Source organism: Catharus ustulatus, chromosome 12 (assembly GCF_009819885.2).
Source record: "Catharus ustulatus isolate bCatUst1 chromosome 12, bCatUst1.pri.v2, whole genome shotgun sequence".
NCBI classification, from domain to species: Eukaryota; Metazoa; Chordata; class Aves; order Passeriformes; family Turdidae; genus Catharus; species Catharus ustulatus.
Window position 1 is genome coordinate 6,193,662 of NC_046232.1, and position 14,873 is coordinate 6,208,534.

The 14,873-nt window shown below is 36.3% G+C and overlaps 1 protein-coding gene across 4 annotated transcripts in view; it reads right to left on the bottom strand.

Annotated features, from left to right (window-relative positions):
• The window catches only part of TJP1 (tight junction protein 1), a 161,119-nt gene that overhangs the window by 142,668 nt on the left and 3,578 nt on the right, over positions 1 to 14,873 (bottom strand). For all 4 annotated transcript variants that reach the window (XM_033070198.2, XM_033070197.2, XM_033070199.1 and 1 more), the window contains exon 2: positions 9,109 to 9,241. In XM_033070198.2, coding sequence (XP_032926089.1) covers positions 9,109 to 9,241 — 133 coding nt within the window. The remainder of the gene's footprint in view (positions 1 to 9,108; positions 9,242 to 14,873) is intronic.

Genomic DNA, 14,873 nt, shown 5'->3' on the forward strand with positions numbered 1-14,873 from the left:
GAGCAGAGGAAAAAAAGTTGATAAAGGCAGACCTTGACAGGGTGACAATGACATTTTACAACTGTTGTTGAAGGACTGCTTGGGTAGGGTCAGGCCCTGCCCTTGGAGATGTTTGCTACTGGCAGAGATGGTACAATGTGACAGGTAGAGTTTAGTCAACAGGACTCTAAAAATTTATGTAGAGATCATGCTGACAAAGAGTGACCCTAACCAGTAATATTTTTTATATTAAATGCAAAGAGCATGCATGTGTGTACATATGACACATTTATACGTTTATAAAATTTAAGTAGACAGATATGCACATCAGCATCTGGACAGTGACAGATAAACTTGAGCAGGGTTGACTTTAAAAAGAGGAATTCTGTAGCTGCTTAGGCACTCACACTATCTTCTCTCTTCTCATCCCTTTGTGTAACTAAAAAAGACCTCCTTCCAAAGTGTAAGGAAGGAAATATAACCCAGTTCTGTGAAATCCTACTCAGAAGTGTTCCAGTAGCTATCCCTCCCGGAGTATCTGAGCAACAGCTATGCAATACTTTGATTAATATTTCTTCTATTGTAACTTGAAAAAATTAAAACTTGAAAGGAAAAAAAAAATTCAAAAGACCTTCTAGGGAGGCCAATAGTACTTCAAGATCTTGCCCAGCCCGCTCTCAGCATCTCTAGTGTTTGGCCAAGTGGATCCTCAGGCTGATCAAAATAAAGCTGAGTATTACTGCAACACTTGCAGACATTCTGTCTGCATCACTCCCACGTCTACCTGCTCCTCTGGAACACTCCTGAAGTACCTCCACACCAAGCTGGCCTGTCTGACTGTGGCTATTGTCTTTGTGCCTAAGTTATGAAGATACTCTGATTTTTCAGGTAGATAATTCCCCTATTATCAGAAGAAAATATTTTTCCATTCCTTTCAGTGCACAAACAGGTTTAAAGGGCATGTGGAATACTAATATTCCCATCCTTAACCTTCTGTAGTAAGGCCAGGCACAGATCAAGGAATTCTGTTTCTGAGACAGTAACAGAAAGTAAGAGTCTGAAGGTCAAAGGAAGCATTCTAACTTCTTTTGCTAGAAAAAGCAGCAAGAAAAATTTCTGTCCCCACCAAAGACTGCATGCTGACACTGACCATACCTGCATTATAGGATCATTATTATTTCCACGAAATTATTGTATCTTTGCAGACATGCCAGTAGTGAACACACATAGACAAATATTTAATGACAGAAAATTCCAAGCAGCTTTTGCAAATAAAAACAACATATTTTGCTTAATAATAAAAATCAAATTTTAAAACCATTAGAATTAATCACCCAAACTCTAGTTTCCAAGGGGAAACAGTTCTGGTGAGGCAAAAAAAATTAGCAAAAGTCAAAGAACACCAAACATCCAACAAACCTAAACAGAAAAAATCCTCCAGCAACCTAATAAAAATATTAAAACAGACATGCTACTAGCATATACAATCTAGTGATATATTTGAAAAGCCACTCATACTGACACTTTTGTTATTTGCTATTTTTAAGCACAAGGTTGAGAACCTGCAATAGAAATTGTTGCAGTCTTTTCTTCCTCATATATAACAAGTCTGCCTCTTTTTGAGCACAACAGTGGAGAAAGGTCAGACAAATAAAATCTATCAATAACAGGAAAATAGATTGAGCAATATAAGCTTAACTTCTACTCTAGAAATAAATCTGGGAAGAATTTTTGGCATGAAAGATAAATGTACTTAGAGTCAAAGCCAGTTTAGATTCACTCACATAAAATTCTTTTGGACAGAAACAATTATTTACTACACCAGTATCTAATGCCTCACAAAACATTAAGGTATCTAATCTACAATAAGAAACCTTGATTTTTCAGGAAAAAAAAAAAATACATTAGCACGGACCTAGAAAAGTTCACATTTATATGAGTGTTACTCTTTTCCCTGAGTCATCCCATCAATTTGCTTTAATACAACACTGATCATGATGTGGCTCCATACAGAGTTCAGTTCAGAAATTGAGACATTTAAGAGAGCTCAGAAGTAGCTGAAAAGCAGGGACAGTGGTCATCCTAAATCACCTCTCTGCTTCCTGCACCTCTGGGCTAGCTGAAGGACAAACAATTGGACCCTTATTCTGCTCAGGGCTGCAGCTCACTGGCAGGTGGGCAGAGACTAAATACATGACAATAGCATCCTACACCAGCACATAAAGAGGAGCTGATATTATGTAATCTAAAGACAAACTACACAATGGCCTACATATCTTTTGACATTTTAAGAGATGATGGACCTGACAAGTCACAATCATCCGCCAAGTATAATGGTGGTGGAGTAATCAAGCAGGTATTACTCTAACAAATGCCAAAGAGTATTTCAGTACAGCTCCATCTGCCCAAATTCACAGTGCCACTCTGAGAAGAAATAAAAATAACCTAAAACATGCACTCAAAAATGTATTTCTAATTAAAATTAAATGTAAACAGTCATCAGTTAACATCCTTGCTAGACTTAAACTGGAGCACTGAATTTGTTGAGAAACATAAATCAATCAATCTGAATCAATTCAGAAACACAAATCAAGGTCAATCACAATTCAGAATTTAGCAAATTAAATTACTTGTTCATTTATGGTTAAATTCCTTAGGTTAATCTTAAGGCTGCATAAGCTTCACCTAGTATTATGCTTGAAACTTAATAATTTGCCTTGACATTTAGAATAGCTCTTACATAAAACTTTGGATTTATTTTTAAATAAAAAGCAAGATGACAGAATAAATAATGCTGAAAATATACTCCTCTTTCCCAGAAGAGTTGTAATCTTGGATCAAAAGCCTCCAGTTTTTTTTCCTCTTTCCATCAGTATTATATTTCCAAACTTGTTCCATTTAAACTCTTTTCCCTCTGTATTTTAAACTATTAACTGTATATATCAGAACTAGCAATATGTACATTTCTGGTTTTTTCTATATACTTGAGCAATAAAAATACACATGTAAGACATAAAGTATTTTCATTTCATCATTAACCGTAAAATGTGTTAATTGCTTAAATATTTTTCTTTTTTCCCATTATTTAAATTATCTTACGTAAAAAATTGTATAAAGTCAATACTGTGTTCATACACTATCAAGAGATTAAATTATTAAAATAAATGGGTTACAGTACAACAACAATATTGTGAAGCAAGTCTAAGCTACCAGAGAGGATTTAAATCTTGGAAACAGCTGCATAACCACACTTCTCTGAACAGTAACAAATTAAGGGCATCCACAAGACTCCAGCTGTGCTAATGAGTTCTTCCTTCCACATCTACAGAGATGATCAAAATACCTGCAGGACTTTTTAAAGAACATGAGCACTCATGTCTCAATTCTAAGAAATTCAGTCTGATACATGCCATTTATATTATTATTAATTTCTCATTTTACTAGTTTTACAGGTATTATATTCAACTATTCAAATTACATATTCAAATTAAAATACTCAGCAGGAAAATCAAGATAAATGGAAGTAAAAAACCTGAAGAATTTTATTTTTAAAAAAGAAAACAAAAATCAAATTACTGAATAATATCTACTACCTCAGAAGTCATTTGTAAGATGACTCAATGGGAAGATGAGTTTGGACTAGATGAAATTAAATAAAAAACTGTAATAAATCTGTGCTTCAGTACACACTAGACTGCCTTGCTCAGCAATATGCTCCATGACAAGTTATATATATGACCAATATAGTGCAGTATTATGTTTTGATCACTGCTTTTTTTTCACTGGGGGAATGGGGCTACTCACAACAGTTACCCAACACATTGGTAAGGACATCAACAACAAATTGATTCTAAGCCTGCTGTATGCCATAAAAATCTACCAAGGAGAGGGGGGAAGTGAAATAAGGACGTCATCACAAACATCCATTAAAGTTAAAACACTAAAGCCTCTAAAGAGTCTTGAAACTTCATTACAAATTATAAAGCACGTGAAACTGCTGGTAAGAGCAGCAACAGCACAATGACACAGGCTCTGCCGGGGAGCTGCTCCCCAAGTGCTCGGGAGCACACGCAGCTCCCTGCACACAGGACATGCCGGGCACTCGCCCCCACAGAGCATGCCAGGTCAATCACTCCATCCTGCTAATGAGAGCAGGCAAGCACACAGAAACACCGAGTTTCTGAAGCTCCTCTGCAAGAAATCATACAAGCTACCACCCCCCTGTTCAAAGGCTTAACATCTACTGCAGTGCACTAAAAATTACCATTCTAGGTGAACATGCGTGCTCCCCATCCAAAGAATCAGCACATAAGCTAATTCTCACTTTCTGATTATCTCTTCCTTTGCTGCCTCTTCCATTTTGTCACGCGTTCCACAGTGCTTTATTCAGACTGCTCTTTGCACTTAGCTGTCTTTTCTCCCCTTTTCACTAATCTACCACCCTACTGTGTTACTTTTGTGCTTTGCATGCTGACATCACAGACCTCTAAAGCATTAGTGCACAGCGACTCTAGCCAACATCACTTCATTGGCAGTGGATGGCAAGAAGAGACAAAACAATGCAGCTGAAAAAGGAATTTCTAGAAAGGAACGGGAAAGTGAGAATAAGAAACCTGCATTGCTGGAACATTTTGTAAAATTATTCCTTGGATTTTAACTCCAATGCAAACAGATGTACGCTGGAGGTTTTCTGCTTTGCTCCAGCTGCAGGTTAACTGAACCTAGCTGTGTGCATCTTTAGTGGGAGCAGGCTAGCACCAGCTGCCTCCAGCACTGGACTTGTTCATATTGGAAATAACTGCAGTGCTCTGATTTCCAAGAGGAGCTCCTTTGTCTGATTTTAGCAGGAAAGGTGTAAATCCATATTCCTTTAAAAATACATTTTTCAAGGTGCTGATTTCAGTAATTTCTCAAGTCCAATCAAGGAGTTACAAAACTCAAAATGAAAAGAAGGTATCTTAAGTAGCTTATCTAAGGTACCTAAGATATCTCAGGTATCTTGAGCTAATATTATATGAGCCTCTTATAAAGCTTTCAAAATCTCCCCCTCGGTCATTCCCAGAAAACATCAGCACTGACTAAAAGGAAAAGAAGGGAACAGTTTCTGCGCACCTACACATTGTAGGGATGGTCAGTGTTTGTAGTGCTATGAGATCTTCACTAAATCTGTCATAAAGGCAGCAACCACGAGATCAATTCAAACACTTCCAAGCTGTGACACAGCCTCCCAAGGTAGCTCACATACCAGTGAGGATGACTCCCAGGGCTTCAGCAAGCAGGGCAGTCCCAAAATGCACCTGCATCCCAACGTGACCTTCAGAAGCCCTAGCATCAGTGCAGCACTTGAACAGGTTCAGAGGCATATGCAGGTAAAGAATCAAGGGTTAGTCATATCTTACCTATTATTAGAAATAGATAGTAAGGTCCTTGAGAATTAACACTACATGTTTGTACAATGCCTAGTACAACAAAAACCCTGTCGACGAATTAGGCTCAGAAGTGCTACTGCTATCTGGGGTAGCTTGTACAAAGCCAGGGCTTGTTACAGAGCAATAAAGATTAAAACATGGATGTAATGGAACATTAGTACAACAAGCTCAATCTACAATGTAGTAGGTATTGATATTTGCCTCCAAGAGCAGATAATGCTATTCTTTATCTTTTCTCCTTTTTCTGCAATGTAGACTAGGAGTTCTGCAACATTTCTGGATTGAAAATAACCACTTGCCAATATTCAACATAAAATACAGGCGTATTTTTTATACATACCACTAAAACTGAGTTTTTCAAGGGCTAATATCTGGCACAGCATAGCATGATGACTCTAAGACGAACTGAAGGGCAATAAAACAGATTTTACTTAGTTTGGGTGAACAGGTGCTAATCTGACTAAGTGGTACTGCTAATACATGGAGAGGATAAAGAAAAGAAAAAGGGTGCAAGAAGTTGAAAATGGATACACATTTTAAGGGAGTTGCTGTGCTATCACTCTGTGGCTTAACATAATTTCATCACTTTATTTTCTCACTTGCTGCCTAAGCAAAACGGTAAAAGGAGGCATCACTTACAAATCTCAGTATCATCCACTTAAGAAAGCAGAGGTATCACTAAAAAATAAAAACGGAGATTTTGTCAGCAGTCCTGCAGACTCTCACCACTTGTAATCGGGAAGAACTTATACCTTCTGGAAGGGTGTTGAGAGCTTAACACAAGTAAGCCAGGAATGGGATGTTAACACAGGTATACAATGCACCAGCTGGGAACTGTGTGCTTTGACAGTCTCACACAAATCATAGAATGGCTTGGTTTGGAAGGGATCTGGAACAGACCTTTAAGGTCACCTAGTTCCCACCCCTCACAATGGGCAGGGGTGCCACCCACTAGATCAGGTTGCCCAGGACCACATCCAGCCTGGCCTTGAGCACTTCCAGAGCAGGGACATGCAGATACCAAGGCTTGCAATCGGTCACTGCAGCAGCAGGCCATGGGACACTGAGCTGCACTGAGCTCCCTTCTTGCACTCTTAGGCAGATCACCCATACGAAGAGCACTGGTATAACCAAAAGCCATTAATATCACAAACTTCCTATTTTACTAACTGCAGTAAACAACAGACTTGGTAGCATCACCCTGCCCAGGCAGCATCACCCTGCCCAGACAACCCTCTGAAGGCACCCATGGTAGTCCCTCCCTGGCCTCTGTTGAAATTTTACACATGCAAAAGGCTTTTCAACTGGTTATTCCCTCCCTTGCAAAGAATAAACCTATTTTGTAATGAGCCCCCCAGTTTAGCACAACTCCCACAATTTGTCCCCAGCTTCAGGCGAAGTTACAGTAAAGTAGTAAATATAGCATTTTCATTTTTTGAATTTTTGTATGGGATACTGTATTGAAACACAGAACTTCCCCACTGGGGACACATTTATTCACTTGGAGAAAAGAAAGCATAAGTTATTTTTTATGTCTTTCTGCTGTTAGGATTTGTCCTCAGTAAGAATTTACTGAGTGAAACCTTTAAACAAAAGGTTTCTAAAAAAGATTAGTTTAGGATGTATGTAGACATTACTTATTTTAAAGTCAAATCCAGCAACATTCAGAATTATTAATGGATCTCATTCTCATTACATGATGAATGGAACCAACTGTTCACTGGATGCTGTCAGCATATAAGTCATTCACATAGTTAAATACGAAACTTTTCAATTTTGCTGTGCATAAAATGAATATACTACAGCATAAAATAGTTTTAAAGAAAATATTTTTAAAAGCTCCTTCGTGTTTTAATTTTTGTTTTTAATTGTGTTCTGTATCCCAGTGCCTGAGTTTTTTTACTAGATGAAGACTATTAACATAGAAAATGTTCAGTTCTGACAGCACTCTTGAAAGACTTAGGCATACTAATTTTCTCTAATTACTTCTTCAGATCTACTTTTAATCACAATTTGAGAACAATAAAACCACAATTATACAATATTAAGAAATATTTCAGTATGATTCTAAATTATATAGCAGCAAGAAAATCCCTATTTTTAACTCTGATTTTTGTGCTTAGCTATTTAAATCTGTACCATTCTTTAACATGAAACCTCAGAAAAAGTGAACTTCCTTTCCTGATCATAATTATCAATACTTAGCTATTAATGTATGAATTTATACATGTACATACTCTACACATTTGCACTGTACAGATACAGACTTGTTCATTATTATCTGTCTCAAATCTCTTTGCAAAGGTTCTATGGCATGCAAGAAATTCTTTTTACCGTTGGCTATAATCTCTTTTTCTTTGAAGGCCCCCAAGAGCAGAGATAGATTTAGATAAAACTCTTTAATAGGACCACACAGATGAAGACCGATATAGCAGAAGGAAATTTTGCTCCCTAGGGGAATTTGTAACCTTCAGCAGAGCAATGATTACAGTGGGATCAGTGCTGTGACAACAGTGAGCACAGACACACCAAAGGCAGCTGGGAACGAGGCAGCGCTGCCCGAGCACAGCTCCCTCACACGCTGCCCAGCCAGGGCACACGGCCATGCAGGACTGGCCATACCCAGACCTAGGCACCATACAACACACTACATCCCAAATCCTTCCCAGTAACTTCATTACTTCCTTGAACAGCAAACAACAACCTCTTTGTCCCAAAGATAGCGCTGTGAGACTTCGCAATTAGAAACAAAGCTGTCCTGAGGAAAAAAACACCAATTATGCTATTGGCATCATCTGTGGAAAACATCCCACTGAAAGACAACACACTCAAACCACTGTTATGCCTTAAAGATGTTTCCCCAAATCCTATCTGAACATTTCAGTTCATTGTTTCTAGCACCATGCAATGCTAGACAATATTTTCACATCACTATTGATTTCTGCATTTTAAAGATAGCACGTATTTTTTGGCTCTTTCAACCTCATATTTCATAACCAATTCATAATTTAACATATTCTTTGACATCATTTAAGTATTTAAAGAATACATTATTTTAGTTTATCAGAATATAATTTGTTTTGACCTAATTCCACACTTTACCATGATCAGATTGAAGTTTCCAAAACTATAACACAAACACATCTACCCCCTAACCAAAGAGAAGAGAAAAGGAATATACCAGTACTGTCTAATTATAGTAACCTATCACCTGTGATACCAGCTTTCAAGTGCTATAAGCATACACATCTTTTGAAAAAATATTTTTGTCTTTTCTAGCACTTTATTGTAGCCATATGCAGCTGAAATAGTTTTTTTGGGTTTTGTAAAAAGCAATGTTTGGCTTTAAATGGGATTTCCAAAATCTCAAAATAAAAATAAAATTTGAACTCATATTTTGTTTTCCATATTTACTCCATTTCTAGTCAATTTCTTAACCTTACACAGGCAACAGTGTTAAATTTTGACACAGAAATTTCTATCTCATGGCTGCTGAAGAACAATGGAGTTGTACATCACTAATTATATAAGCGACAGCACTGCTTGTAATATTTGGCAGCGCAGCAAGCCAATTAAAACATTAAGTACAATACCTTTGCTAATCTGACAAACAGGCAAATCCAATGCAAGAAGCAAACTGCCTCATTAGTAAGATTCTCTTAATTTCTTATAGAATAAATGTAAAAGATATAGTACTTACAGTGAATTCACAGAAATCAATGCTATCAAGACTTTTGCTTCTGTGTATTCTCCCTTTTATTCTTCTTAAAGAGGGCTTTCCCTGACTTACACTACAGGTAGCACCATTAGGATTTTCGGAAGATGGAGTTACCCTGTCAAACAAAAAAAGGCACATATCAGACAAAGAATACATTCTTTAATTTGCTCAAAGTAAAGAATTTACAAAGGAAAACACATTATCATGCTCTGCATATAGAAATGTCAGTCCAAGTGACAGTTTTCAATCACTTAGTGCCAAAACAAGACACGAGACCTCAAGTCTAGCTCTCATCAAGACCACACTGCTTGTAGATTTTGTCAAAAACATTCTGAAGTTATCTCTTCTGTACAAAAGTGAGTAGAAGCATAAAAAGACACATTATAGAAAAATATATTTAACTTCTGAAAATTTTAAAGGACTATCTTTCTTTATTTCTTCAGTGGAAACCCAGATCCTGTGATACACATTGATGGCTGTCAGTCAAATCACCAGGAGGTTTTGGCTTTTGACCTTTTCCAGTTTGAGTGTTGATGGTGCTTCAGCTATTCTAGCAATGAGTAACAACCAACAATAATGACATTAATAGCATCTGTTAAAGTTATAGGGGTCATATATTAAGCAAATACACTTGGTAAGACCTTTCAGCATATTCTAATCTACACATAGTCCTAGGGGGAGTCCATAACAAAAATATTTGGAGGAAGCAATCCATACTTCAATTAGCTTGTTGGAAATCATTAATGAGCAGAACTAATTGGGTTTAACAATTAACTAAGTACATTAGATTTGTCAGGTGAATATTTTAAATACAAAATAGTCCCTAGTCAGACTGGTACTTTAGGAAAAGGAAAACTGTATTCCAGCAAATACACCTAAAAACTTGAAGTCTTCATGTCCAGATTTACACTTATTTCATATTATTTCTCAACTGCAGCCACAGATTTCAAAAACCAGCTTAAACAAGAAAAAATATGTATTCTTTTTGCATTTCCCAAGTCTTTGGACAGCAATTCAGTATTTCTCTCAAAAACCATTAAGATTCCTCTCACAAAAAATACCTTAGGACGTTTTCTATGTTACTTTATTAGAATTAATGGCTTTAGTATGCACATAAATGTTACTGCAAAAGAGAAAGAAAGGTGGAAACGTCTTAAACATATGCACCACGAAAACAGGACATTGTATAGTGGGTAACACCAACTCCTGAAATAAACAATTCCAAATACAAAATATAATAACCACATGCTGAATATATTTGTTTGATTAGTGAGATTTCCAGGCCTACACAATGTCGTGGTCAGGACAACATGCCCATGGGACAGCTAGGGAGAAGAAGTTACAATATCCAAACTTGAAAATTAAAGCAAAGCCTTTCAAATCTCTCAGTCAATTACAAGATAAAGATAATCCCCTTCATTTTTTTACTCAATTACTGCAACTACAAATCACTATTTTGTTTTGTTTTCAAATCACTATTTTGCCTGATTTTGGGAGGTTTTTACACATGCACACTGACACACATACAAACAGCTTGCTCTAAGTTCTCTTGGTAACAGAATAATTTGGTTTAGATGGTTTTTCCCCTTGGGTTATTTTATTGCCAACTTTAAACTGCAAATTTCTACCTGAAAACAATAATATCCATACATCGTAATTATAGTCTGCTGAGACTGCACTGGATTTTTTTGTCTAATCATATATGGACTGAATTCTGAGAACCATGCCTCCCTACTACAGTACCATATTTGTTCACACAACAGAAACTTCAACACCACAGATTCCCTGCTAAAATGTGTTCAAGAATTACCAGGACAGATTTCCAAACAAAGACAACTACTCAGACTCTGTCTTGTTGCTCTAACAGTGACATTTACAATGACAACACACTGCTATTGTGTGAATCTCTTCTGTAAAAGAGCACTCAAACATCTTTGCTCAAGTACCTAACTGAACACACTCTGTGTCCATGGCAAATGCAGATGCTGGAGCCCTCAGAGAGATTCATTGTTCCCCTACTCTGAGTCTGTGTTTATTCTCTCTACAGGGAATCTTTGAGAGCTGCCTACTCCATTACTTATAATTTGGGTTAATTAATCTTCAAACACATTTCTGATGAATTAAATGCTTGGCATGTTAGACTTCCTCCTTATACTTAATAGAAGTAGATACAACAACAGAAGTACATACTTTACAGAAAAGTTTAACAGCTATAAGCTACACTGGGCTTTTCCTTATTTTGAATAACCATTCAAGTCATTTATTTCAGGGCCTTACCCCATCAACGTGCATTCTTTAAGCTGCAATTCTTTTAACATTTTCTGATACTGAAAAAGCTTTATTAAAAAAAAAAAAGAAGAAAAACAAACAAAAAAAACCCACAACTACTTACAGGGGAAAAGCCCAAACAAATACAAATAACAAACTAATCAAAGTTACAAAGTTTTAACAAAGAACAATACTAGTGATATGTTTTAAAGGCCCTTCTTTTAGAAGCATCCTCTTTACAGACACTTGAAAAAACTAACTTGTTGCCACTGGAATACACCTATCATTTCATTCTGCTAGAGCATAAATTATGACTGTTACCTGTTAGCTTCTAAGATACAGAAAAGTAATTTTTAAAGTTAAATATAACTTTAAAAATATAATTATATGAGAAGGAATATCAGAAATTATCTATTCCCTCCAATTCAATTATCTAATATAAAATCACCAATCTCCAGATCTCTTTACAAACAAATAAGGTATTATTTAACCAAAGAAAAATCCAATCAGTATTATCGATATTGGGAATTGGGAAGCTTTACACCATATGTTCACCAAAGGAAGGATGTGAGGTGAGATATCCATACTGACAGCATCATGGGGGTTTTGATTCCCTGGTTGAGGAGCAAACTTTGGGACAAGTGCAAACCAATTAACTACCAGTTTCTCTGGTGCCTCCACTGCCACAGCTTTAGCAAAGGGAAGGAATAACAGACCTGAGACCGACTCAGATCAATATTACCCAGGCTTTGCAGAATGCTGGATGCAGCAATGAGACTCTCAAGAATCCGTTTCCAGTAGCATACTGCAACAGGAATGCCTTCAAATACATATTTCCACAGTGAATATACTTCAAAAGTTCAGACCATAAAGTTGCAAAATAAACCCACGTGAATGCAAACTGATGAGAAAAAGTCCAAAGCGTTTTGAGATTGACTTGAAACTAAATTATTAAAAAATCTGAAAAACCTAATTTTAAAATCCTTCTCTCTTTTGGATCATACTTTGCGTTCCCAAAGCATTCACTGTAATCAGAGAAATAAACTTTATCCTTTTTATGAGAATATTGAAACTATAATGCAATGTTCTATGGTTCTGGCATCTGAACATTAAGTTTAAAAAAATACTTATTGAAATTTGCTGCATCTGATGGCCTCCTTTCAACTTTTATTTGAATTTATGAATCTGTATTAATACAATATTAATAGCAAATTAATAAGTGAATTGCTAAGTCACTGTAATACCTGCATCAGGAGTACAGAGGAATTATCACTGGCTAAAGGAGAAACATATATAAGAGCCCTTTTAAAATATCTGCAGGCCATCAACTATGTACTTTAGAGCAAGTACTCTTGAACAAAAGCCTAGCAATGATATGTTCAAGGAAGTCTAGGGCTTCGAAAAGTAGAATATAGCATAAGGATCTTTGAAGGCAATGAACAATTCCTGAAGTCTTACTTCAAATTTGCTGTTTCTGCTCAAATAATGTTTTTAATACTCTGGAAACATAACACCTTTTTAATGGAGCTCATCACAGGAATCCTAAATAAAGGCACCCAATTCACTAACTTTTGAAAATTTTAGTCAAGTAAAATTGAGCCGTTTCGTATATCCCACCTGGAGTCTGAGGCCCTTATTTATTATCCGCAATTCTTACAATGGTTTCATTGACCTTGACTGCTTCCTGATCATATATCACATTACATAACCATGACTCACAATTATTTCTCTAGTTTGTAAAATAAGCAAAAATCCTGAACTTTCACTATCTGGATTTCACTGACAAGCTCAGCAGACTCACAAAATAATGTGCAACAGTGACTTCAAGATGAAGTGTCCTATCAGGGTTAATGACTTGCTACATATTATAAAATAATCAGATGGTGTAAGTATAATATGAGTTCACTAATAAAATCTATATTTATATTGTATTCACATATAATTACTATTTATAACAAATTTCAATACTACCTAATAGTCTTTTGTAGTTAAATTATGTTTGAAATTGCTAACGTCAGGTTAATTTCTAGACAGACCAGTTACACTGAAAATCTTTCAAGAACTTCATAAACTCTTGTCTTGTTCAGTGATTAGATTTCGGAACAATTTTATAAAAGTCAGTATCAGAATGTTTAAAAAAATGTGCCTTGAAGTGACACATTTTCTGTATTTGTTTTCCAAGTGCCGTATTAGTGCTAGAGTTAATGCAGAATGGACAAGGTTTTGACAACTATGCAGCCTCAACAAGACTCCCAATGGTGACACAATCATTACACTTTTCATATACTGCAAGTTGCCTGCCTATCCTATAAAGAAAGCACTGAAGTTCTTGTAGTAACATCGAAGGAAAACTTCTCAGAAACTTCTGCCTCTGGTAGCTACACAGATCTCAGTTGAGAGATGTATAAAATTCCCATAATTATTATACCTCCTCTTAGAAGCCAGGCTTCCTCAGCACCACTGAAAGTGAGGACAGAGACTGGGCTCAGCTCAGTGTGATCACTTCTGGCTTCTGGCTCAAACACAAGGCTGGAAAATCTGAAATTCACTCCTATTGATCAGACTGGAAATCCTAACAATTATAGTTACGCAGTATTAATATTCTTTTGAGAAAATAAAAGGCAAGTTTGAAACAATGTTAGAGACATGGAGCACTCATACACTATGCTGAATTCTTGTGCACCTTGCAAGTATGCTGATTCTCAGGATGGTATCCTGTCTTCCTCAGGAAATAAAAAAAAGTATTAATTAACTTGCAACCTAGATCAAGCTTTACAATGGGCTAAACTGAAATCTTTATCCCCATTTGAAACAATATTAACTGGAAGCAGTAATCAAAAATGGAAAACATCCATTCTGAAGATCTGTACTTTTCCACAGAGATCTGTAGAGACTATGAAGATCAATCTTTGATGTTTTCTTTCTCCTACATTAAGGTGACATTTTCCATTATTTAATTATACTAAATATGACACTACTTGGAACATAAACAAACAATGGCACTTTTCTCCCTAGAGACGGTCCTAATGATAAAGCAGACATTCTTCATTATAAGCCTGGGCTTCTACAGCCAAGACCCAGCTTAAATACAAAGACTCTGAGAAAACAAAATATTCAGATAAGTACTTAATTCCAGACATGCTGGTTACTCCTCACTGACTTGAAATAAGTTTACTCCTACGCTTGAAAATAAATGTGCCTGTGCAGTATCTTACAAGAAGCAGCTATCATTTAACATCCAGGCTTTTCTATCACACATTCTTTTAACAACAGCACCAAACAGAGGAACTGGATCCTGTCAAAATTAAAATTCTGTAGTGCACTGCATCTGCATTCTTTTCTGTAACCTAGATTGCCTCAGACAGCTACCAATCATTCTTAAAAGAATGCAAATATGGAATAGTCTCAGCCATTTCCATAATCTCCCCAATGAAAACTTCTCACTAACTGAGCTTTTTGCTTTTTTCATGATGCTGCAC